General features: G+C 36.5%; 1 protein-coding gene across 2 annotated transcripts in view; it reads right to left on the reverse strand.

The window, feature by feature from the left end:
- Positions 1–26214, reverse strand: part of EPC2 (enhancer of polycomb homolog 2) — a 120218-nt gene that overhangs the window by 28071 nt on the left and 65933 nt on the right. For both annotated transcript variants that reach the window (XM_047871254.1, XM_047871252.1), the window contains exons 3-4: positions 11677–11822; positions 5052–5258 (exon numbers count right to left, since the gene is read on the reverse strand). In XM_047871254.1, coding sequence (XP_047727210.1) covers positions 5052–5258; positions 11677–11822 — 353 coding nt within the window. The remainder of the gene's footprint in view (positions 1–5051; positions 5259–11676; positions 11823–26214) is intronic.

Consider the following 26214-nt stretch of genomic DNA (forward strand, 5'->3'; position numbering starts at 1 on the left):
GTTTCTTGTATTTGAAACTTAATCATCACCTATAAAACATAACCTAAACTAAATCTCATTAAGGTACTGCGTACCAAGTATTTTAAATGTTATATTAGTCATTCTTTTATTTCATCAAAAGGAAATTAATTTTTTTACCCCTTCAGTACTATGTGACAAAAGGCAAAATCTACAGCATGGTTTTAAGCAAGAAAACTTGGCAAGCAGGCAGAAATACCTCCCAATTGAAAAAAAAAAAATTAACATTACCAAGAGCAAATATTAAAGTGTCCCCCTGTACAGAGTACTGCACATGTCCCCTATCCTCAAAAGGCTTACAGTCTAGTAAGAATGAGACATACAGATTCAAAAGATGAGTAATAATATAAGGCTACATGCCAGCTGAACAATATTCAAAAGTGCACCAGAACCTTTTACGATCACCCCCCTCTTTACTAAGTGTTTTTTGTGGACTATATGCTTCTGCCCTGTCTTAACCATTCATTTTCTGCTCTCTTTAGGCCCAAATTAACTATCCTTACTAATTTTTCCTTTCTCTAGTCCTCTCTGTTTTTTTACTTTTTATTTACTTTTGAAATAATTTCATATTTACATAAAGTTAAAAAAATAGTATGAACAATTCTTCTGTATTTTCATCAAGATTGCTCAAATGTTATTTGTTATTTTACATTTGTTTTATCTCTGTCTCTGTATGTATTTATTTAGTCTATGTTGTGAGGAACTAAAATGTCTGTGTCCTCTGAAAATTCATTTTGAAACTCCAAGGCCCCAATGTGATGGTATTTAGAGGTAGGGCCTTTGGGAGGTGATTAGGTCATGAGGGAGGAGTCCTCACAAATGAATTTGTGCTCTTATAAAAGAGACCTCAAAGAGCTCTTTCTCTTGCTCCTTCCACCATGTGAGGACACAGTAAGATGATCACTTCTGAATCAGCAAGTAGGCCCTCACCAGACACTGAATCTGCTAGTACCTGTATCTAGGACCTTCAAGCCTCTAGAACTGTGACAAATAAATATTTGTTGTTTAAAGCACTCAGTCTATGGTGTTTTTTGTTACAGCAGCCTAAACGGACTAAGGCACATACACATGAATGTATAATAAACACATACACAAATATGCAAAATTAGCATATTTTTTAGAGTTTATTTTGAGAGAGAGAGACAGAGACAGAGACAGACAGAGAGAGGGAGGGGGAGAGAGAAAGGGGGAGAGAGAAAGGGAGAGAGAGAGAGAGAGGAGAGAGAGAGGAGAGAGAGAGGAGAGAGAGAGAGAGAGAGAGAGAGAGAGAGAGAGAGAGAGAGAGAATGAGAATGCGGGGCTCAAACTCACCAACTGTGAGCTCATAACCTGAGCCAAAATCAAGAGTCGGATGCTTAACTGACTGAGCCACCCAGGTACCCCTATTTAAAAAACATTTTTTGAGAATGGTTGGGATGTATACTGTCCCTTCATCTCTAAGCACTTTAATATGTACTTTCTAGAAACAATGATACTCTCTTATATAACCAGTAACCATTATCGAAATCAAGAAATTAACACTGATGTTATCGTATTATCTAATTTAAACACTTATTCATGTTTCACTGGTTGTCCTACTAATAATGTCCTTTATAGCAATAAATATAATTGTTAAATATGTATTTTTATATGTTTACGTAATTGATGCTATGAAGGACATTAGCAGGACAATTATTTTTATTATTAAATTCACTCATAACAGTAAATTTTTTCCTGGTCTAGGGTCTGATTCAGGATTACAATTGCACTTAGCTGTCATGTCTCTTTAACGTCCTATAATTTGGAATAGTTCCTTTGACTTTCTATAGTGATCATAGTCTTGACATTTTTAAATAGAGGCCACTTATTTTGTAGGATGTTCCTCACTATGGGTTTCTTCAATGTTTTCCCACAGTTAAATTCAGGTTATGTATTCTTCATAGGATTATCACAGAAGTGATCATTGTATCCGTCTCTTATATCAGGAGTTAAATGATAACTATTTGTCCCATTACTGTTGATGGTAATTTTTATCCCTTGATTAAGATGCTGTCAGGTTCCTTTAGTCAAATTACTATTTTTAATTAAAAAGGACACTGTAGGATTATGTACCTTGTTTCTCACCAAATTTCCTCCCACTGATGTAGTATCCACTGATTCTAACTTTTGCCTGAAACAATTATTACTATTGTGGCAGCCAAATGGTGATTTTCAAACTTCATCATTCTACTGAAACTTGGAAATTTTAAAGTTCTACTGTAAGGAAAAGTGTTCCCTTCTCTTTTATCAGTCAATCTACCAACCAACCATCCATTCATCCATCCGTCCCTCCCTCCCACCCTCCATCCATCTATCCATCCATTTATATTAGTATGGACTCATGGGTTACTATGGGTTATTCATTATTTATTTTGACATTTAAAACTTTCCCACATCTGGTTAGTAGAGTCCCCCTTCAAGCTGGCTCTTGAGGCCTTCTGATATGGGTCCAACATGCTTTTATCTTTAATCAACAGTCTTACTTTCTGGCATAACAGAATGTTTCAAGCGTATCTTTATATTTCCCAGCCCTAGACCTGGAAACACTATTTTTCTAAGGATTTCTGGTTCCTTTTGATGGAAAATGGCATTTAAAAATCAAGATCTACATGCTAGGCATGCTCACTGCTACTGAGTATCATTGCTTCTAGACTCAGCGAACAGAGCTAGAAAATACACCTGTAATATATGTATGTACACATACATTCACAGATCTATTAAAAACAATGAATTCATACTGATACCTTTTCTGTGCTTTTAAGATGGCCCTATCCCTGTTTTCAAATCTATTCACTTCCTTTACCGTTCCTCAAAATGGTCTCTGCTCTGGACCAACTCTTTTTTCCCTATTCCCAGTTACATATTATAGTTCTGACCTACTGCCCAATCTTCAGGGAAGTAGTTCTCAAACTGCTGCACTTTAGATTTAACTGGAGACCTTTTAATAACCAAGGATAATTCACAGGAGATTGTTACATGTGGCCAGACTGAGAACAACTACTTTGAGTTTCCTCTCTTGTCTTTCTCGTTTATTCTGGGCCACAGAGAGGGAGGAGAGAAAGCACAGATGTTAACAGTTGTATATATGGGGTTAAACATATTAAACACACATGCTGATTTAAGACTTCCCAATCAGCACTTTCAGACATGTTGGTGCCTTAAGACTGTCTCATTTAAGAATGTCCTAAAAGTACTTAAGCATTCCCAAATTAAATATTAGTTTACCAAATTAAAATTAAATTCTAGCCTGCCAAGCAAATATTTCAGAAGTCCTTTATTTTAGCACCTCTGTATGTAGCTATACATGTGTTTTCAATCTGTGGAAACAAAAAAGTAGAGAACCTTTGCTAGCAGTATTCATTTTTGCAGATCCCAGTGCTTGCCCACCTCTGGAACATCTAGGGGTATTCATTGTTGACTGCGTTCCCAACTTTCTCATTTTGAACCATAAACATTTTGAAGCAGCATCAGTGTGCATGAAGGGGAAAAGTCTTTGGTCCCAAAATTGAAAACAGAGAGGAATAAAAAGACTACTGGAAAAGAAAATGTACCACTCTGCAGAGGAAGGTGAAAATAACAGGCAAGAGAAAGGGTAGAAATCAGAGTGTCAGGAAAAAGCAATACTAGTTATTGCACAATGAAAGCACCTATACATTGGAATGCACTACTAGCAATTCCCAATATGCACTGGTTAGAAAACAGTGATTTAACCTATTTAAGAATAAAGCTGATTTAAACACTTAAAATGTTGTTTACATGTTAATAAATACTGCCTAGTTTTCAGTTCTTCACACCCACTCACTGAAAGTCTAATGGTATACTTCCTTCAAAAGACACTGCTAAAAATCTGTTTAGGAATGTATCTGAATTAATTACATTTCTTTTGAAAAGCAATTAGTAGTTCATATTTTTCAATGATTCAGGTAAACTTCCCCTTCCTCATGTCTAATTGCCTATATTTACAAATTTACCTCATTCCAATCTTTTCTAAGCAAGATGTTACACTTTCATAAAATATCTCAGACTATCTTATCTAAGAACTAAAACGCCAAATTGAAAACTTAGCCTGGTTTAGGCAATGTCATCTAAACTTGGGACATCTAAGACAGACTTACAGAAACTGGTTATTAACCGGTAGTAGAATTTTTCCTAAAATATACTATTCCTGGCAGCTGTTATGTTTCACAGCTGTTACATTCACAACTGACAAGGACAAGCTTTTCATGTTAGGAGAAACAGGAATCCATAGAAAAGGCTTTGCCTCCCATCATAATTCCTCATGGCTTTTACATTTATATGTTCTAATTTTTTGCAATGCTAGAGAATGTGTTATTGTGTATGGTGTTTACTGTTAATTATGAGAAATAGAAGACAATGAATACCACCTGTACAATAACACTTTCTTCTATAACATATCATTCCACAGCATGAGACCCTGTTTCTCTTATGTAAAATTCTGGCTCACACTGCTTGTGAAAGGCAGATGGGGACAAGTTCATCAATTAGAAATCTGACACAACTGACAACTCAGAAAAGAAGAAAAAGATTCCACTGTTACTTCTGACTATGGGAAGAACAGGCTTGAAAAGAACCTTTCCTTCCTTCCCATGACCCCACAGTAGCTAAAGGGAGTCAAGTTCTTTTTTATACCCAAGAATTAGAATATGGTTTCAAAAGAGCTATAAGCTCTTAAGCTTCCCAAACAAGAGGATATGTATAAAATGTATAGTTTACTGAAGAGCTCAAATTTCTGAGATATATAAAGATATAGAATTCCTTTTACTACTTCAACTGTTAAGTCTGAAATGGTAAAATCAGGAGACTATAAAGGGCATGGATATTGGTTATTGTACCAACAGAAGCTACTGAAGAGCAGGATTTCTAACATTTGGTTCAACAATGTTATTAGCTCCTCTTTATGTTCAAGGTATTCAAAATTATTGAAATTATTAGCAGAAAAAAATTGATCTTAAATACTATTAAGGCATACTAATTAAATCTAATTTGCCCATTACCTTTCGAGTTTGCATTTTCTCTGTTCTCCTCCGAAAGGCAACATAAGGGTCATTGTTGGTGGAGCCATCTCTTTTCTCTTGTTTTATCTGAGGAATGAGGGACGGCCCTCTACAGTTTTTACGTTTTCTTACCCAGTAGTCATACACAGCTTTAATAAGGTAATCATCTTCGTTTAGCAGCAGTTTTGCTTCCTGAAGTGTTACAAGCTAAATGAAAAACACAAATTGTCATCAACTATGCTTGAAAATGAGAAATCAAAGTTAAACTATTCCTATAGAAAAAAAAAGTGATCAGTCTAACGATGATCAGACATCATGATCGCAGAAAACAGAATTCAATTCAATCTAACAAAGGATTTGTTAATAAGGAGATTCATTCAAAAATTTACATTTTGCCCTAAGAGGTAGTAAGAACCACAACTTAAAATACTTAAGAAGACTGAATGAATAGTAGTTGGGAAGACTGCAACAGATCTACGCCTCAGGTAAGTCTTGGACTAGAAGACACCTCGGGTCCATCAAAAATCTGATAATCTGTGTTTCTATACATTTGAAGATATAGTTTTCAACAGTCTACTAGGTTCTTTCTGTGCTTTTGTTTTCCAACAGAAACCAGAAGATACAGAAGGTTTCTTTCTATATCTATCTACAATGAAAGATTAATATTTTCTAATATATTACAACTAATATAACAACTTTCTTTTGAAACTGTGAAGAATAAACTTAGCATGTTTCCAGAGGTTTAACACTAAGCAATCTTGAATTTCTTGTATGAATTACATATAAAGGCAATTCTTCTAGCGAAGCTACTTTAGTACTAGAGAATCCTTGTTCTCAACACTCATTCTGCTAATAACATTGTTACGTCTGTGACAGCAGCCCTCAGATGATTCCCTTGGAGTTCTGACACAGGTATCTCAAGGATGTCCTTCTCTGTTATCAATACAGTCAACTTAATGTTGACATATCTCAAACTAAGGTTTGTAAAAATTTGCTTGGTCACATCTGTTTCCTTGTTCCTTGTGAAGACTGATCAGCTTGAGCAGGATGGATTATGGGTTATCCATACCCATTTACAGGGAACTCTAGAAAAAGATCATGGAGTTAAGGCTGGAAAACGTCAACGAAGTGCTGTTATCACAATCTTTCTACTTTATCACTTTGGAAATGAAGATTCATTTTCAAAACAAGTTGAGGTATCTCCTAACAAATGTTTCCCTGAAACTCAGAAATTAAGGGAAAAATTTTCTCAATGAAACTGTAAGATCAACATATGAATCAATATGAGGGTTATATGAAGTCAATGGAAGACGGCATGACCCACCAAATAAATTTGATCTCTGATTTCTCATACTGGTATAACTTCATAGAATAAATGCAATAATCATTTGGATTTCCAGTCCTGTGATGGTGATTACCAGGGTTAATTAATTAGTTGGTTTCTTATTATAATTTGGCTGCCAAGATTGGCCACAGGAAGAGACTACACTGACAATGTCAACTCAAGCATTCTAGTCCATGTAATGATTACTTTTAGTGTAATGAAATTATATGTGGCCATACTTTGGCTTATTCAATGTCTCAGTGGAGTCAGCTTCAACTCATCTGAGAGTCTGAGTAACTTGGTCTTTAAAGTGGAGGGCCACAGCCTGGAATAAGAGACCAAACCAAAAGCAGCAATATTTCCAAACATCACTCTAAATGGGCAACTCTGTTAGCTCAAGTTCTCTGGAACGGCCCAAAGTCTACAAGGCCAGTGGTAGAATAAGAATCAAACTTTCTGGATCCAGTAAAATTCTACCTCAGGACATCTGAGTGGCTCTGTCGGTTAAGCGTCTGACTCTCAATCTCTGCTCAGGTCATGGTCTCACAGTTCATGAGATCAAGCCCTGCGTCGGACTCTGCACTGACAGCGTGGAGCCTGCTTGGGATTCTCTCCCTCTCTCTCTGCCCCTCCCCTGCTCGCTCTCTAAATAAATAAACTTAAAAAAAAAAAAAGAATAATTCAAAAAAACACACCTTAATAAAACACAAAAACCAAAAACCAAAAACTTGACCTCATGCTTACAGCATCATAGCATTACGAGCAGCTCTCATGTGCTCTGGGGACCAATGGTGTGATATGCTACACACCTTCAGCTGTTTGTGGTCATTCTGCTTCTGATAAAATCTTGTAACCTTCACTAATTATACTCTAACTCTAGAGTGTGGAGGAGGATAGGTTTCTTTCCATCAAGCTGCAGAGCGGTAATGAGTTTCTTATCCAACATTACTACCAGAATAACACTGCTTCCTATCTCCTGCAGGAAGTGTCATGGGATTAAAACACTGCCTCAGGTCTCCTTCTCTGGTACTTCTTGTTCCTTCTAGGAATGTCCTTCTGCCTGGTTGATACATACCCTCTTTATATCTCAGGTAACAAGAATTCAATACATTGTTTACAGTTAAAGATCCTGACCTTTCTTTCCAGTGTTAACTGTATTTTCTCAGTTGACTGATGTTTTTATGTTGCTATACAGTAAATTTTTATTTTAACCATTCTGTTAAAAGTATCTTTAGCTATTCTAAGGCAATTAGTGTCACTGGCATCATTATGATCACAGTGACAGCATAATTTTGAGTGGGCAAAAACTATTTGCACAGTCTCAAATTATGACACACGATTAAATATCCACAAAATCAGAATCTTACTACTTTTCTATCTTAAGAAAAAACTTCTGCCATTTAACACTTTCTACCAGAAAGCAGTGGAGACCACTATTTACTTGATAAAAAGATCTGTGGTAAAATTTATTATTTTTAAGACAGCTCAGAGTTGTTTGGTTTCCTTACTTTGGGGGCCCAGAAGTGAGGAGATTAAAAATTATTCTACTAGTGGGCTTTTCTTCTAGACTACTACTAGCTCCATGAAGACAAAGATCATTTAGTTTGCTTACATACAGATTTATGGCTTAGCAATTTCAATAAACACATTTATAATACACAAATGAATAAATTATGCATAAAATTAATGTTTTTTAATATAGTCAATTAAGCAATAAGTAGTTAATAATCAACTCCTATCAGTCCACCATTGTGTTATATAGCTTGTAGGGAAGACAGGAAAAAAACTGATAAAACCACACCTACAGAAACTTACAATATGGCAATGGACGCAAGGCAAATACAATTTAAACAATAAGTGAACAATGTAAGAACTTTAGAACTGAGTATTAGTGCATTAAGATATATGAAAGAATCATAAAATACTCCATCTGGGAGTGCCTGTGTTGATAGCTTAAGATACAAGCATAAATTCTGAGGACAGATATTGAGGGAAACAGTAACAAACACGATGTAGAGGAAAAACGGAAGAGAAGATGAAGAAAGAAGACAAGACTCAAGAAATGTGGAGGTCAAGGCGCCTAGGTGGTGCAGTCGGTTAAGCGTCCGACTTCAGCCAGGTCACGATCTCGCGGTCTGTGAGTTCGAGCCCTGCGTCAGGCTCTGGGCTGATGGCTCAGAGCCTGGAGGCTGTTTCCGATTCTGTGTCTCCCTCTCTCTCTGCCCCTCCCCCGTTCATGCTCTGTCTCTCTCTGTCCCAAAAATAAATAAACATTGGAAAAAAAATTAAAAAAAAAAAAAAAAAGAAATGTGGAGGTCAACAGCACCCACTACTCTAGGGACATTTAGTAGGATACAGGCTGAAATGGATGGATGACAATGAGAAAGTCAATGGTGCCCTGGGTGCAATTTCAGTAAACTGAAATGGATTGTAGTATGGGTAAGAGTTAAACAATACAGCTAATCTTTTAAAAATTTAACTGGTGACAAAAAAAAAGAGGAAAGACACAGGGTAGTATTTTATAGAGAAATATGAGGTCGAATGAAAGGCTTCTCTTGGAAATAGGGACCCCATGACATATTTTTGGGCAAAGGTAGAAAGACTGAAGAAGTGAGAGAAGAGATAATTAAAGATGAAATATTCAAGGAATATACAGGTGGAAAAAGAAGAGTGAGAATTAGAAATTTAGGGACCGAAGGGATTAAAAAAAAACCCACATCATTGTGAGTTTTGGGAGTCACTGGAGAGATGAGGAATACAGTACAGGATCATGTGGAGTTAAGAGAGCAAGTCAGAAAAGTTAAACTTGAGAGGTCTGGGGACTATCTAGGTGGAGAAGCCAACAGGCAACATGAAAAGAGAAAAAAGAAAGTCCTGGAGCTTGAGAAGGAAGTCAAGGGTAAAGATATATGTATTATTACCCTCAGAAAAATGCTTGCTAAGGTGATATTATCCCAAAATACATAAGGTAAGAATATCAAGAACAGAATTTCAAGAAACCCTGATGTTTGCAGAAATTAATGAAAAGGACTCAGTAGAAGACAATTAGAAGGAATGGTCAAAGAAAATAATGTAAAAAATCAGAAGAGAATGAAGTATATTCCAAAGAGCAAAGGTGAGGTGTTTCAAGAAATAAAGAGAGCTCAATTAAAATAAATGAATGAGGACTGAAATTAATCACGGCATTTGGCAACAGGAATTTTCAATAATGACTTCACTGCAGTAGTCTCCACAGAATGATGGGAGCAGAAGCTTTGTCTCAGTCTATCTTTTATGTCTTTTCTCTGTCAACCTAATAAATATTGCTTTAACCACAAACTTGATTCCTTGCCTTGAGATCTGCTACTATGTTAGCTGACAAAAAGGAAAAATAAAGAAATTCGTGAATCCATAGTTCAGGTACCTGGAATGAGAAGAGTCTTTGGTATCTTTAATCCTTAGTTCTAATAACAGGACCATTATCTTGTCCCTAAGGCAAACTTCTACCTTTGTCTACACTGCCAAAAGCAGGTGTTACTATGCTCTGAGTCTACCCAATTTTAGGGCTTTGAAGCTTGTCACTGAACAAAAAGAACTAAAAAAGGATAGTGTTGATTGTATGTGGACAGTTAAGTGTATTATTGTCACATGTGTTTTGTTTATCCTGCCTCACTTAGATGAGAAGCTCCCCAAGGGCAGAACTTCTGTCACCTCCCTTGTTCACCTAAGCACTAAGTAATTACTGACTGAAATGAAAGAAAGCAAATTACAGAACAGAGCATTGAAGGCTTCTGAGGATATAACTTCAGCCACCAAGAGTAATTTTTGAGCAATCATGAAAAATAGCAGATATACCAAAATAAAGACTGAACCTAAGATTGCCAGAAGTTTGCAAAAAAGAAGAAAAATGAACCTATACCTGATGCCAGTAATCAAAATGTTAGGAAAACTGTGAGCACTAATAAGAATATTTTCAATATTCAATTTGATAATTAAAACAAATTTCCAATAAAAAAAGACAGTCTTTCAAAAAACCAACTAAGTTGAATTTTACAACATTCGGTTTCCAATGTACTTTTTTTGATTGCACATCAAATACTACTTTCCATCCAAATGGGGGGAAAAGACTGGAAGAAAGGCTAAATATGCAGCAGGCATTTCACAATGGAAAAGTTTTGAAAAATGTTCTGAATAGCTGGTAATGCCTTAAGGATTTAAAGGACTTTAGTTGGGAGGTAAAGGAAAATAATGAATTTGTAATGGGTAAACTACTGAAAAGTGTTAACAGTCTACTATAAAATGTTTACTTTTATCTCTAACTTCTTACTACATTAATAACAATTAATATATTAATACACCACACAGATACACCAAGCAATTATTTTTTAAAACAATTTATTTTTAAAATCTAATTACAACAATCTATACATGTTCATTATAGTAAATTTGGAAAACAGAAACAGAATAAAGAACATAATAATCACCAATAATCCTACCACTTAAATAGAACCAACAGTGGTATTTTGTTGGATTTTCTTGATCTTTTATTCAATGCGCACATATAAATGTAAACACTTTAAATGAATCTCAGAGTTTTGCATTTAAACAATTCTGTATCCTTTTTTGAAATCTAACATTATATAATGAGCAATTTCTGTTAATATTCAAAATAATTATTTTTAATGGCTATGTGATATTTTACCCTACAACTTGTAAGTTATTCTGAACATCCTTGTTCAAAAATCTGACATTTTTACCAGTTATTTTTTTTGAGAATGACTCCTAGAGGTAGGATTACTAAATCAAAAGGTACACACATTTTAAGGTTCCTGACATATGCTGCCTAATTGCTTTCCAAAAAGACCATACCCTTTTAAATTCTCTATACCATATTTAGAATGACCCACTAAAAAAATTACTTCTTTGCGAATAATTTTTTCTTCACTTAAAATTTTAAGTAATATATACGTAAAACTAAAATGATAATGAGTACCTTAATAAATCTGAGCTTAACTAAGCCAGATTTGGTATAAGATATCTGCCTTAAAGACCCAACCAAGCAAATTTAGTCCTATGAAAAGAATTGAGAAGGTATTAAATACTATTGCAGCTAGTATTATTTTTATATCCAAACAGTCAGAATAGTACTATTCATACTCCTACTCAAAGAAATTATGCTGAATTATTCAGTTCAAGGAATACTGTAAACAGAAATTCTAAGATGTCAGGGAAATTTATATACTCAGGTCTAAAGAAAATGCAAAATAAAGCTACTAACTGGATTAACTTTAAGACAGGAGACATTTTTACAAGGTACAGTACCTGATTAGAACTGGCTTTTTCAAGTCTGTCAATCATAATTTCAAATTGCAAAGGCTTAATTTCCATCTTTCTGTTAAGTCTATTTAATAAGGTCTCATCTTCTGAATCCATATCATAATCTGGTTGCTCGTTGTCTAGATTAAAGGCTAGAAAAGAAAAGAAAAATTCTTCAAACTGAGGAGAAATTATGGAGTTACAGTGTGTTTATATTTGACCACAGAATACTACTAAATCACAACGCATTGACCAAAGAGAAGCTCATGAGCAGACATCTAAAAATTGGTTTCAGAGTACACCCAAAACTAATGTAACATACATCGTATGTCAACTATACTCAAATAAAAAAACAAAAACAAAAAATTGGTTTCGGAGACTGGAAGCACAGTGTAAGAAAAATAAAATCTGAATTCCATAGATGTGAATTAAAGTTTAACAGAACAGTAAAAGCAGTAACTAAAATTAATCTATTTTAAAAATAGAGGATCACAACAACCTACTGAAGATATCTGCAAGTGACATATTCAATAAAGACTTAGTATCCAAAATATATAAAGAACTTACACAACTTAACACCAAAAAACCAAATAATCCAATTAAAAAATGGGCAGAAGACATGAACTGATGTTTCTCCAAAGAAGACCTACAAATGTCCAACTGACAGATGAAAAGATGCTTAACATCAGTCATCATCAGGGAAATACAAATCAAAACCACATGAGAGATCACCACACATCTGTCAGAGTAGCTAAAATCAAAAACCCAAGAAACAACAAGTGTTGGCAAGAATGTGAAGAAAAAGGAACTCTCTTGCACTGTTGGTGGGAATGCAAACTGGTGGAGCCACTGTGGCAAACAGTACGGAGATTCCTCGAAAAGTTAAAAACAGAACTGCCCTATGATCCAGTAATTGCACTACTGGTATCTACCCCCAGTACAAAAACACGAATTCAAATACCCCTACATTTATTGCAGCATTATTTACAACAGCCAAGTATGGAAGCAGCCCAAGTGTCCACTGATAGATGAAGAGATAAACAAGATGTGCTATATATATAACAGAATATTATTCAGCCATAAAAAGAACTGAAATCTTGTCATTTGCAACAACATGGATGGAGCTAGATAGTATAATGCTAACTGCAACAAGACAGAGAGACAAAAATACCATATGATTTCACTCATATGTAGAATTTAGGGAAAAAAAAAAAAACAAATGAACAAAGGAAAAGGGAAAAGACAAAGACAAACCAAAAACAGACCCTTAACTATAGAGTAAAACAGATGGTTACCAGAGGGGAGGTGGTGGGAGATGGGTGTAAGAGGTGAAGGGGATTAACAGTACGCTTATTTGGATGAGCACTGAGTAATATATGGAATTGGTGAGTCACAATATTGTACACCTTAAACTAATAAAGCACTATATGTTAACTATACTGGAATTAAGATTTAAAAAATCAAAAATAGAACATCATGAAATATATGCCAAAATAGTAGCAATTATTAAAAAAAGATGTTATATATTTATCAACATGGTAGTTTGGTAATATAATGAGAAGCTATCTAAGAAAATTAAGAATCTAGAAATAAACTCAAGTGCAAAGTGTATGTATCATAAGAATGGTATTTCAAATCACTGAGGATAAAGGAGATTATTAATAAAAAGGGATTATACATACTAGTTACCTTTTAAAACTTAAGTTAGAATTCTACCTCATTCCTAATACCAATAAATGATGTATTTAACAAAATTTTATAGTAAAAAATAAAATGCAAAAAATGCTAGGGGAAACATGTTTGGGTAGGTACAAGCTCAGAAGCCATAAAGCGAATTAAATAAATGCAAACACAGCAACAAGATATATTTCACTCATCAGACAGACAAAGATCTAAAACTTGATGGTACGCTATTTTGGAATGAATGGAGGAAGGAAATCTCAAACACCATGAAGAGGAAATTAAAACTGGTATTCAGTTCAATTAAAGACACCTACTCCTGGACTTGGCAATTCTATTTCTAGGAATTTATCGTATAGATATACAAACAGACAAATATACATATACAAGAATATTACATGTGACACTGTAAGAAGTAAAAAATATAAAAACAAGCAATGTATGTGGGAATACAGAAATACTGTATATAATGGTTTGTACATACATGGAATAGACTGAAGCCCTAAAAATGAATGATAATGATGTATGTATACTGATAGGGAAAGACACCTATCTTAACAAAAAGTGAGAAAAGCTAAGGTACAAAATAGTGTATATGTGCACTTATTTTTAAAAAATATAAATAGAATATATATGTATACATATATACTCTTTTAAGTGCACAGATTATTTTTATATAGTGCACAAAGATAAATTTTTATTTATTTTTTAAATTGTTACATATTTATTTATTTATTTATTTTTTTAAACTTTTTTTTTCAACGTTTATTTATTTTTGGGACAGAGAGAGACAGAGCATGAACGGGGGAGGGGCCGAGAGAGAGGGAGACACAGAATCGGAAACAGGCTCCAGGTTCTGAGCCATTGGCCCAGAGCCTGATGCGGGGCTCGAACTCACGGACTGCGAGATCGTGACCTGGCTGAAGTCGGACGCTTAACTGACTGCGCCACCCAGGCGCCCCAATTACATATTTATTTTTGAGAGAGAGCGGGAGCAGGGGAGGGACAGAGAGAGAGAGAGAGAGAGAGAAGAGAGGGGGAGAGAGAGAGAGAGAGAGAGAGAGAGAGAGAGAGAGAGAGAGAGAATCCGAAGCAGAGCTTTCAGCACAGAGCACAACATGGGGCTCGAACTCACCAACTATGAGATCATGACCTGAACCAAAGTCAGATATCCAACTGATGAGCCACCCAGGTGCCCCAAAGATACGTTTTTAAAAGGGTAAGGAGAGGTGCGCCTGGGTGGCTTAGTCCATTCAGCATCTTGATTTCAGCTCAGGTCATGATCTCACAGTGCATGGGATCGAGCCCCACATTGGGCTCTGCTGCACTGTCAGCACAGAGCTTGCTTGGGATTCATTCTCATTCTCTCTCTCTCTCTCTCAAAAATTACTTCTGGTTAAAGGTACCTTTCAAAGTCCCTTAGATTACCTTTTACTTGGATATATTCACATGCAAGTATCTGACAGGCATAATTATATAGTGCAATGAAAATATGAAGAATCCAGAAGTAATAATACAAGAAAATTTCTCAGAGCTAATAAATAAATGGCAAGAAGTTTTCAGATTAAAAGACTTTACCGACCATGGTATGAAACGAGTGGCATGCAATTCAATGCGGCACATAATAATGGGCTAGCTACTGCCCATTACTTCATGATATTGTTATGAATATGAATATTACTACTACATAATATTATGCCTATTATATATTTTGTGTTAAGGGGAAATATGTGCTCCCCACATTTCCACTCAAATCTTCAGGAGGGAAAAGTACAGGAAAAATACTTTCAGCTTCTCTCTACCCCTGTACTTTCTCCTCAGCCAAGGAAGGCGTGACTTAGGCAGATGAATTTGCAAGGAGGACCTAATCAGTTCAATATTTTTGAGTGCACAATCTCCTGTGCTTCTTCCTTCTCTTGAAGAGGGGCATTCTAGTCAGCCCTCTACTACATGGTAAGCATAGGGGCCAATTCTGTCCTTGTATGCGGAGGCCTGCTTTGTCTCCAACCAGTGCCCAAACAATGGTGGGTAAGCTTGTCTAATTCAGGGGTTAAATATGAGAAGGTCCACTGAGGTCATGTATCTATGTCTTGTCTTCCAACACCATTTTTATTAGTATCCGTGTCTGTTTCTCAATTGGTTCCAAAGTAGAAAAGAAAAAAGAATGTTGCTGTTTGTCCTCCTAAGCAAAATTTGCAGGCTACACTCAACAATTTATAAGTGGCAATGTTTTTTTTACTTCAGAACATTCTATCTTCTATACTCCAGTCTCCATCATATGGCCTCTAAGATCATACATATTCTCTGTTCAGTTTATTCCACTCACCCTATTCTCTCTGGTTATTTGCATAACTACGATGCAATAGCACATGTGGTGTAAGTACTCTCTAACACACTGAATATAAGTTAAATGAGAGCGCTTTAAATTCCCAGCCTTGTAAAAACATAGTAAAACAAACATGGATAATTTCCCTATCTCAATTCTGTGAATTTAGAACTCTTCACATAAACCTATCCTTGTTATTTATAGATACTAATCACGCTATCTGTGAACCCTCCTATGCCATGTTTGATACCATGTGACATTCCATTCCACAGGGTTAGAGTAACTGACCCTAAACACCTAACCCATTGGTAACCAGTGACCTATGAAATAGAACAGGGTTTAAAGCTTTTGTAACAGAAATGTGAACACAAAGACTGCTTCTGGTTAAATAAGGCAGAACGAACACAAATATGTGTCCAAAAATTCCAAAATAAAAGCAGAACAGTGTTTGTTTTTTTTCTTCAGATGGCATTTATCTTCAGAGGTGATGAGAACAAGGAGGTAAGAATTATCAATCAAATTTTCAGACTTACAAAAGCTACAGCTTAGCAGACAAGAGAACACTGAAATATAAAACAGGGCAGGGCAGTGGGGGAGGCAGGTGGAGAGAAAACAACTTGAAGCAGGAAAACTCCCCCTATCTATCTAAAGACTTATTAAGAGTTGAGATCAATGGTTACTCTCTGAAAGAAGGGGTAAAACACTTCTGAAAATAGGAAAATTAGTTAAAAATCTTTATATGGAGAATTAGATCCTTCTCTTGTCCAGTGTAGCTAACCAACTAGTTTTTCTCCCAAATGGTAGAAGCCTGGCAGATTAATCTGCAAAGGCCGATGCAGAGAGCCTGTGGGCTCTGGAGCACCAGGAATATACCGAGGGAAAGTAAAAGGCTCCATACCAAATGAGAAAGGGTAAGCAACAAGCTATGTGTTGAATCATGAAATCTGCCAGCACTGCCATCCACTGCCATCTCACCTTGCCATCCCCACCTCCCAACTCAGCTATAAAAACAAAAACAGGGGCGCCTGGGTGGCTTAGTTGAGTGTCCCACTCTTGATTTTGGCTCAGGTCATGATCCCAGGGTCATGGGATCGAGGCTCATGCTGGACTCTGCTAAGTGTGGAGCCTGCTTGGGATTCTCTCCCCCCACCCTGCCCCTCTTCCCTGGTCACACACTCTCTCGCTTTAAAAGAAAAACAAAACAGGAGCGCCTGGGTGGCTTCACTGGTCGACTTCAGCTCAGGTCATGATCTCATGGCTTGTGCGTTCTAGGCCCGTGTTGGGCTCTGTGCTGACAGCTCGGAGCCTGGATCCTGCTTCAGATCTGTGTCTCCCTCTCTCTCTGCCCCTAACCCACTCGCATTCTGTCTCTCTCTCAAAAGTAAATAAATATTCAAAATTAAAAAAAAAAAAAAAAAGGAAAAAAAAAAGCCAAAAAAAAAAAAAAAAGTTAGCCACCACATAAATGATCTTATTCCAATACAACTGGGACAGTCAAGTAATCCAGATATTTGAGAAAAGACAGCAAAACAAATATAATGAAAAAAAGAAACTCAGAGAAAAAAATGAGAATGAAGAGAAAGAAAAAAATAACCCTTACAGAGGTATTACTGCATCCATGAAAGTAGAACAGAAACAGGATACTATATAAAAGGAACAGTTAGAGAACAGAAAATTAAAATTTTAAAGTACAATAGCAAAAATAAATAACATCAGCATTCTCAACAATGCTAGATGTTAAAGACAACAGTGTTCAAAATTCCTAAGTGTTCAAGAGTCAAAACAACCTAAAACCCTCTATCCAGCCAAACTATCAATCAAGCATGAGGCTACAATAAAAATATTATCAGACATGCAAGAACCCAAAAAAATGCACCTTCCAAACACCCTTTCTCAGAAAGCCACTGGAAAGTGTGCTCCATTAGAATGGAGTATATCTAAACATAAGAGAAGTCTGGAATCCAGGAAAGAGGGAAGCAAACACATGAGAGAAGCAAAGAAATTCCCAAGATGATGATGACAGGTGACAATCATGTAGTAAGCCTAAGAGCAACCAGTCTAGAATAAAGCAGCAAAAATAATGGTTCCAGGAAAAAATGTCCATGAAAGAAATAAAATTAACAGATTATTTGACTATTTGAACCTATTAAAAGAGTTATACTTCTATGGGAGAACTTGCATTGAATTAATGAAAGGCACATAGAAAAAGAAACAAACAGATAAGAAAGTTGTCTCCTTTGAACATAAAAACCTAAGCAAGAAAGGAAATGTAATCATTAAGTACTTGTTTCAGTTGCTAATATTTGCAGAATAATACTGTATACACTGAATACTGATTTAATAATGTAATTATAGCCAAAAAAAGGGGGGGGGGCAGGGAAAGTGTGTCGAGTAGATAAGTAAAAAGAACATTTTAACGTTTATTTATTTTTGAGACAGAGACAGAGCATGAAAGGGGGAGGAGCAGAGAGAGAGGGAGACACAGAATCGGAAGTGTGCTCCAGGCTCTGAGCCATCAGCCCAGAGCCTGATGCGGGGCTCGAACCCACGGACTGTGAGATCGTGACCTGAGCTGAAGTCGGACGCTCAACCGACTGAGCCACCCAGGCGCCCCAAGAAGAACATTTTAAATAGAGGAGAGAATATATTTTTCTAAAAAGTAGCTATCTCAGGGTGCCTGGGTGGCTCAGTCAGTTGAACATCTAACTTCAGCTCAAGTCATGATCTTGCATTCATGGGTTCAAGCCCTGGTCTCTGTGCTGACAGCTCAGAGCCTGGAGCCTGCTTTGGATTCTGTGTCTCCCTCTCTCTCTGCTCCTCCCCTCCTCATGCTCGGTCTGTCTCTCAAAAAAATAAAATGTTAAAAATAATAAAAAAAATAAAAAAAGAGGTGGACATACATTTTTAAAAAAAGCAGCTATCTCTCAGAATGGGATAAAGACTGCCCTTATTAGGGGAAGAAAATCTCAACTAAGCCTATTGATAAGCGTATTAACCTGATAAAAACATGTGATTTAAAAGACCTAAAAACCCAAACCAACCCCCCCCCCCCCAGAGGCAATATGCGTGTTAATGATGAGAACAAGTGAAAAGGTACCATTTATAATATGGGCCATGGAAGACCAAAGCTGTGAGGTAACAGAAATGAGAAGGAAAAAAGCAAAAGAATTCCAGTTCTAGTTTATAAGCATTAAGAATCCTTATAAAAGGCACTTGGGTGGCTCAGTAGGTTAAGTGTCCGACTCTTGATTTCAGCTCAGGTCATGATCTCACGGCTTTTGAGTTTGAGCCCTGCATAGGGTTCAGCTCTGACAGTGCAGAGCCTGCTTGGGATTCTCTCTCTCCTCCCTCTCTGTCCCTCCTCAACTCGCAATCTCGTTCTCTCAAAATAAATAAACATTAAAAATTTCTTTAAGAATCCTTACACTAATTCCCTTTTTGCTTTAGTTAATCTGAATCGTAATTGCTAACCTTATAATAAAAAATATCTATTTAATACACTTAATCCTTTGTAAAAAATGTTTCCCCGAGGGTTAGTACAACTTATTTTGAGGTTTTAGGTTTCAAGCAGAACTTTATTTTTCCTTTGATTTGTTTGTAGTCCTAAACATTTCCAGTTAGTATTCAGTAGCTTAATAAAACCCTAATTCAGTTGTTGCTTGTAAGTACTGTGAATTACAATTACTTATAACAATGGTTATCCCTGATGCAATTCCTATTATCGTCAAATGAATGCTTCACATACGTTTTCTCTAATGTTCACAAAACCCGGGAGAGGATGGTATTGTATCTTCACTGCAAATAAAATTGAGATTTTAGAGGTGTTTCAGTTAGTTTGCACCTTGTCACACAGAATTTGAACCCAAGTATGTTGCATTCAGAAGTACATGCTACTTTCCCTTTACCACAACTTGCCTGAAAGGAGTGCATTTATATGTGCCCCTAGTCTGTGGGTTGTTCTTACGATTCTTTGCTTGTACAGAAATTTTAAGTTTTAATAGAGTACAATTTATTAACCTTTCCCTTATGGTTTCTCTCTTTGCCTTAAGAATTCTTTAAGTCATAAGGTTACCCTTTTTTTTAAAATGTTAATATTTTGTGTTTCATATTTAGTCTTTATTTGGTTGTTCTTCCATATGGATAACCATTGTCCCAGCACTACTTATCAAATATTTTCATTCTTGGGGTGCCTGGGTGGCTCAGTCAGTTGAATGTCCAACTTCAGTTCAGGTCATGATCTCATGGTTTGCTTCTTGAGTTCAAGTCCCACACTGGGATCGCTGCTGTCAGTGCAGAGCCCACTTTGGATCACTGTCCCCCTTCTCTTCTGCCCCTCCCCTGCTCACACTCTCTCCCTTAAAAATAATAAAAATTTTTCATCCTTTCCCCACTGACTTGGAATGTCTCTCTGATCACACATCAAATTTCCACATATCTGTAGGTGGGTATGTTTGTTTCTTAGCCTTTTTTCCTTCCATGGGTCTGCTTACCAGTCACTGAATAAAAGATTAATATCTCAAACCATAGAATTTTAAGAAAGCATTGACTATGAAAGGAAAAAATGAAATTGGGGCAGGGGAGGCAGAAAATGGATAGCAACTAGACTTCTTTGAATATGGCTTCTTTTATAGATATGACTTTTAGAACCAATTTTACATAATATCAAACAAAATAAAATCTTGGAACAAAATCCTTAAGAACAAAATTAAATGGAACAAACAAAGCCAACTGTCATTTGGGTTCTATTACAAGTATCTTTAAAATATAGTAAAATGAAATTTCTAGTGGGAAATACTCTTAAGACCAAAAGCAAAACGAACCAACCAACAAACCAAAAAAACTTCAAACTGTTTTTGATAATTATATTATTGGTACAACGTGTTGGCATTATTATTCTGAGACTATTGTGGTGTAAGGTGGGATAAAACAAGGTAATTATGTGGCCACATATTGAGAACTGATAGATGTGAAGGTTTTAAGTTTGTAAAATTAAAACCCTGTAGTCTTGATTTAAGTAAGAAACATTAGTAAAAAACTCGTATGTATTTTACCTTTCAAATTGTAAAAGTACGTATTTCCCTGTGAGGTCCACTAAAAAGTCTTAGAGAAGCTGGCCAACCCAGTAGCAGTGAACATCCCTAGTGCCCAGATTGTAGTCTCCAACCAGAATATGCCTCTAAAAGGAACATAAACTCCCTGGAGAAATGGATGCTTTCAGCTCTGAGCCAGGAAATACAAAAGGTGAGCCTATAACATCTTAGTTTTCTTGCTTTTGGGTACGGTACAGCCATGTCAAAAGGATTTAAAAGCTAACCTGAATGTTTTTTCCTACAGGCCAGAAATGGATGAATATGAATATAAGGATAATAATGCAATGAATTAAGTCATAATAAAAATATATGTAAGTTCATGATCCATAATGACTCTAATAACAATAAACATCCTCGCAGTCACTTTTAGAAGGTACTAAGAAACGAACCTCCATCAGGAAGTTCAGAATTTTTGGTTCTCTCCTTTTGTTTTTAGGATCTAGAGAATGAGACCCCACCCCCAAACCCCACCCCCAGCTACCAGCACATGGATAGGGTGGTACATGCAGTGGAGTCCATATAGGCTGGAGGCATCATGAGGGGTTAAGGGTGGTGAATGGTGCCCCATCCGTCCCTGGACTTCAGTGTAAAGTGACTCCTTCCAGGATGGGGGGAAGGAGGTGGCATTCCAGAGGCAACACAGTGGGGAGGAGACCTGGAATGTGATTTTCTTCATTGTTTGAGCCTCTGGTGGCAAGCAAAGACTGGCCACGGGTCTGACTCGGGCCTCTCCTTGTACCTGCAAGTACTATGGACAAGCTGTTCTGCTGTGGAAGCCCATGCCAGGGCCTGGGAACTGCTTTATCACAAAATATTTGTGAGCATGGGGCCTGTGCCAAAGACCGTTTTTCCTAAATGACTCTGACTGTGGAGGGAGATGCTCATTTTGGTGCCTCTGCAACCCAACTATAGTCTATTTTTGCTTTTCTTTTTTTTTTCCATATTGTATAATTTTATTTATGTGAAATGTTCAAAAAAGACATATAGAGAAAAAGATTAGTGTTTGCATAAGGCTGGGGGTGGGAAAAGGAAGTGACTCTCAATGGGCATGAGCTTTCTTTTCAGGGTGATGGAAATTACAATTACAACAGGAGGTGCGGGGGGGGGGGGGGGGGGGGGCCAGGAAATGAGGATGCAATGAGTCAGGTTAGCAAGAAGGTAAGAAACTCTGATCTAGATTTGCAGGGAGAGGATGAAGAGATACAGTTTTCAGTCTGGCCAATCACACTGAAATGGCATCATCAGAAAAGTTCTCACAAGTGAGTGTGTTCTGCCTTTTGAAAATAAATCTAGACATTCTGTTTCCCTCCATTTATATAATCTGTCAATTTATTTGTGAACTCAGATCAATTCACAAAAGACTTGTGCCCATTTGAAAAGGGAATAGTGATTAGAGATCTGGGCCAGTGAGTCCTGTGTTTACTTCTTTTTCTTTCAACACCTTTGTCAGGATATCATCTATATACCATATAATTCACATGTCTTTCAGTGAATAATGTATTAATAAAGCATTTAGTGTATTATATCACCATTATACTACATCTGTCTAATTGTAACATCTTTCCTTCTGTGACAGTGGCAACCATTAATGATCACTGCCTTGATCCATTAACTCCTCAGGGGTTGCAAAACAGTGACACTCTATCCTTCCTTCTTGTTTTGCTTTAGCTGGAATACTTCTATTCAGAGAAACATCCCTGCTTCAACCACTTAGGGAGCCTGAGATACAGTTCATTAGAAAAAGGCAAGATAAATGCTCAATTTCCAATTATATTAAGAAAATGCTGTTTTTCTTGTAAGGAGTGGTGTGAGAATGGTATTATGTTTATATTTTTAAATTCCCAGATGAAATGACATTGGATTGGCTATATAAAATCATGGGGTGGGGGAAAAATGGTCGTAGAAGAACACTATTACAATGTTGAGTGATGAGTTCAAGGCAGTTCAATGTATGACTTTTTCTACTTATTCATCTTTTTAAAGTTTATTTATTTTGAGAGAGAGAGGACTGCCTGTGAGTGGAGGAGGGGCAGAGAGAGAGAGAGAGAGAGAGAGAGAGAGAGAGAATCCCAAACAGGCTCTGCACTATCAGTGCAGAGCCTGATGTGGGGCTTGAACTCACGAACCGTGAGATCATGACCTGAGCAGATCCAAGAGTCACTGAATGAGCCACCTAGATGCCCCTACTCTTTCTACTTTGGAAGATGTAACTTTTCTATAATAAAAGCTTCTTAAAATATAAATATCTAGGGGGATCTCAGGTTAAATGTCCAACTTCGGCTCAGGTCACGATCTCACGGTTCATGAGTTTGAGCCTTGCGTCAGGCTCTGTGCTGACAGCTCAGAGCCCAGAACCTGCTTCAGATTCTGTCTCCCTCTCTCTCAGCCTCTTCCCCACTCACACACCATTTCTCTCCCGGTTTCTCTCTCTTTCTCTCAAAAATACACAAACATTAAAAAAATAAATAAATAAAAAATAAATACCTAAAATATATAAAGAATCTGTAAAAAAGAGTCAGTAAATGGTCCCAAAGATATGAAGAGGTAATTTACATAGCAAAATGCTTAACGTCACTATAATTGGGAAAAGGCAAATTTAAATCAGCAAATACCATTTCATATCCATCAGATTGGGAAAAATTATAAAGCTTAACAATAACAAGTGTTGGTAAAATTATGAAAAACAAGAACTCTTTACACTTCTCGTAAAAATACAGACTAGTATAACCAGTTTGGAGAGTGATTTTGCAATATCTAGTAAAGTTAAACATGCACATTCTAAAATACCCAGCAATTCCACTTTACAAGTCTATATCCCACAGATGTACTCACAAATGTGGACAAAACAAGTACAAGGCTGTTCACTGCTACATTACTCAGAAGAGCAAAACATTAGAAAAAAAAAAAACCCTAAATGTTCAATAGAACAGAGAAATAGATATATTTACACAAAATTATATTTATAAAATGAAAACTTATGTTGACACAAAACATGCACATGAATGTTCATTAAGCATCTTTATTCATAATAGGCAAAAACTGGAAACAACAATCCAAACGTCCTTCAACAGAAGGGTTAAACAAACTGGGGAACATCCACACTATGGAATTATATTCAGCAATACATAGGATCAAACTAAGGATACATGCAACACTTGGATTAATCTCAAGGGAATTATGTTGAATGGAAAAAAAAAAAGCCAATTCCAAAGGGTAAGTACTATAGATTCCATTTATATAACATTCTTGAAATGATAAAACTACAGACATGGAAAACACATTAGTATCAGTAAAACAAGGTCAATAAATGCATCTATCTCATAAGATTCTTGTCAGGATTAAATAAAATAATTTGTGCATATCATAGGGCCCAGTACAGAGGAACAGTGCTCAATAAAGGTAGGCTGTTACTATTACTCAACTCCATTTATAGACAGATCAAGACTATCCTGTGATTTAGCAGAAGTGATACTAAAGTAATAGGTAGGTCTTTTTAGTATTAATGCCCTTAATAATCAGGTATATAGAAACGAGGGCTTTTAGTTTAAATTCTTTAAAGCAGGCCCAACTATGAATAACTGAAAACAGTAGATTATTGCAAAAAACGTACTTTTTTCTATTTCTCTGAAGACTAAGACTTCCCATATAAGAAGAGCTGCTACATGTATTTCTCTGGCTTATTTCCTTAAGACTGATTTGTACCCAATGTATTAAAGTCACAAATACGTTGACAGAATCTGCAAAACTTTTCAAATTAACCCACAGTTTAACCTTGTATCTAGTCATGGTTATACTTGGAAGTAATTTTTTTCTATTATTCTTTAAGTCCGGACCTGGGAAATTTTAACTTAAAGCAAAAAAGAAATAACAAACATCCAGGGGTGGGAGCTTGTTAAATGACTGACAGTTATGTCACAAATGACTTCTTCTCCTATATGTTTCACCTATCAAAGGAGAAAAAAATGATTTTAGGTGAGTTACCAGTGGATTTTAATTAGTATTTTAGTTAAAAATAGTTAAATCAAGGAATAGTGAACTATGGCCTACAATGAAATCTGGCCAGCAGTTTGTTTTTGGTAAGGCTGTGAATATGTAAAAAGATTTTCACATTTCTACAGAGTAATTAAAACAAACTGTTTTAAAGAGAAGAAAAAAAGAAGTAAAATATGTGGTAGAGACATATGTGGTACCCAAAGCCCAAAACGTTTACGATCTAGCCCTTCACAAAAAAAAACTTGCTAACCATGGTTTAGATTAGTAAAGAAGAACGAATTGCTTCTGAAACACTGGGGTATGAAAGATAAGCAAAGATTTACTAGGGAAGTAGTTTTCACAATTTCACTCTCTGGAGTGTGGTTTCTTCTCTCTTGGCTATCTCTCAGGCTCATCACCCATGAACAAAGAAAACAATCAATATGGCAAGTTACTAGGAGATACTCCCTGAAATACTCTTAGGAATGTGAACTAACAGCAAGAAATCTGTTGTTGTTTAAAAATGAAATCATCCTAAGGACTGTCTAGCTCTGAAAAGCTGAGGTCTGAATTTGGCCCTTACTTCTAGGCCCTTGCAGTCACCTACTTCTTTTTATGAACTGACAAAAATCAGAAAGAACTAGTCACTAATATGCAGAATGGACCACTATAATTTGATTAATATTATGAAAAAGTATAGACAATTCTGCTATGAGTTCCTAAAAAAAAAAATCCCTCTATGTAAAATTATACACCAAAAATAACAGGCTTACAGAAACACTATATAACTTTATCAGAGACAAAACAAACTGTAACTGTTATATTAGCATATAAGCCACTCAGAGTGGCTGGCTACTACCTCAAGGGATACTAAAAATGCACACAAATAACAGTAAAAATGCACAAAAATAACAGAATAGATTGCTGGCTTGTGGGTGCTGAGACAATACAATCTGGAGTGGGTCTCTGCATTGGGGCTCCAGAGGAAATGTAACCTGGCACTAGCTAAGAGCTGTGCAAGGCTGGGTACGCCTCTCTTAGAAGGGAAGCATAGGTTGCAGACACTCTATTTTAAATTTTCTTATGGAGCTGAAAGGGCTCTTGCATGTATAGCAGCCAAGCACTAAAGCCTTTGTGCCTCCCTGCTGAAGATTTTTAATTCTTTTTTTTTTTTTAAGCTTATTTATTTTGAGAGAGAAAAAACAGAGGGGCAGAGTGAGAGGGAGACAGAGGATCCGAAGGGGGCTCTGCGCTAACAGCAGACAGCTTGATGCGGGGCTGGAACCCTCGAACCACAAGGTCATGACAGGAAGTCCCCCGCTTAACTGAGCCCCCCAGCCGCCTGTGAAGATTTTTAATTATTTTCTCACTACTCCAGTCCCCTTTGGCAAGGAAAAATCATAAAAGAATCAGGACGACTTCCACGTAATACTGGGATCATTCCCCCCCACCACCCCACAGTGAGCAATCACTATT

The sequence above is a fragment of the Prionailurus viverrinus genome, chromosome C1 (genome assembly GCF_022837055.1).
Source record: "Prionailurus viverrinus isolate Anna chromosome C1, UM_Priviv_1.0, whole genome shotgun sequence".
NCBI lineage: Eukaryota > Metazoa > Chordata > Mammalia > Carnivora > Felidae > Prionailurus > Prionailurus viverrinus.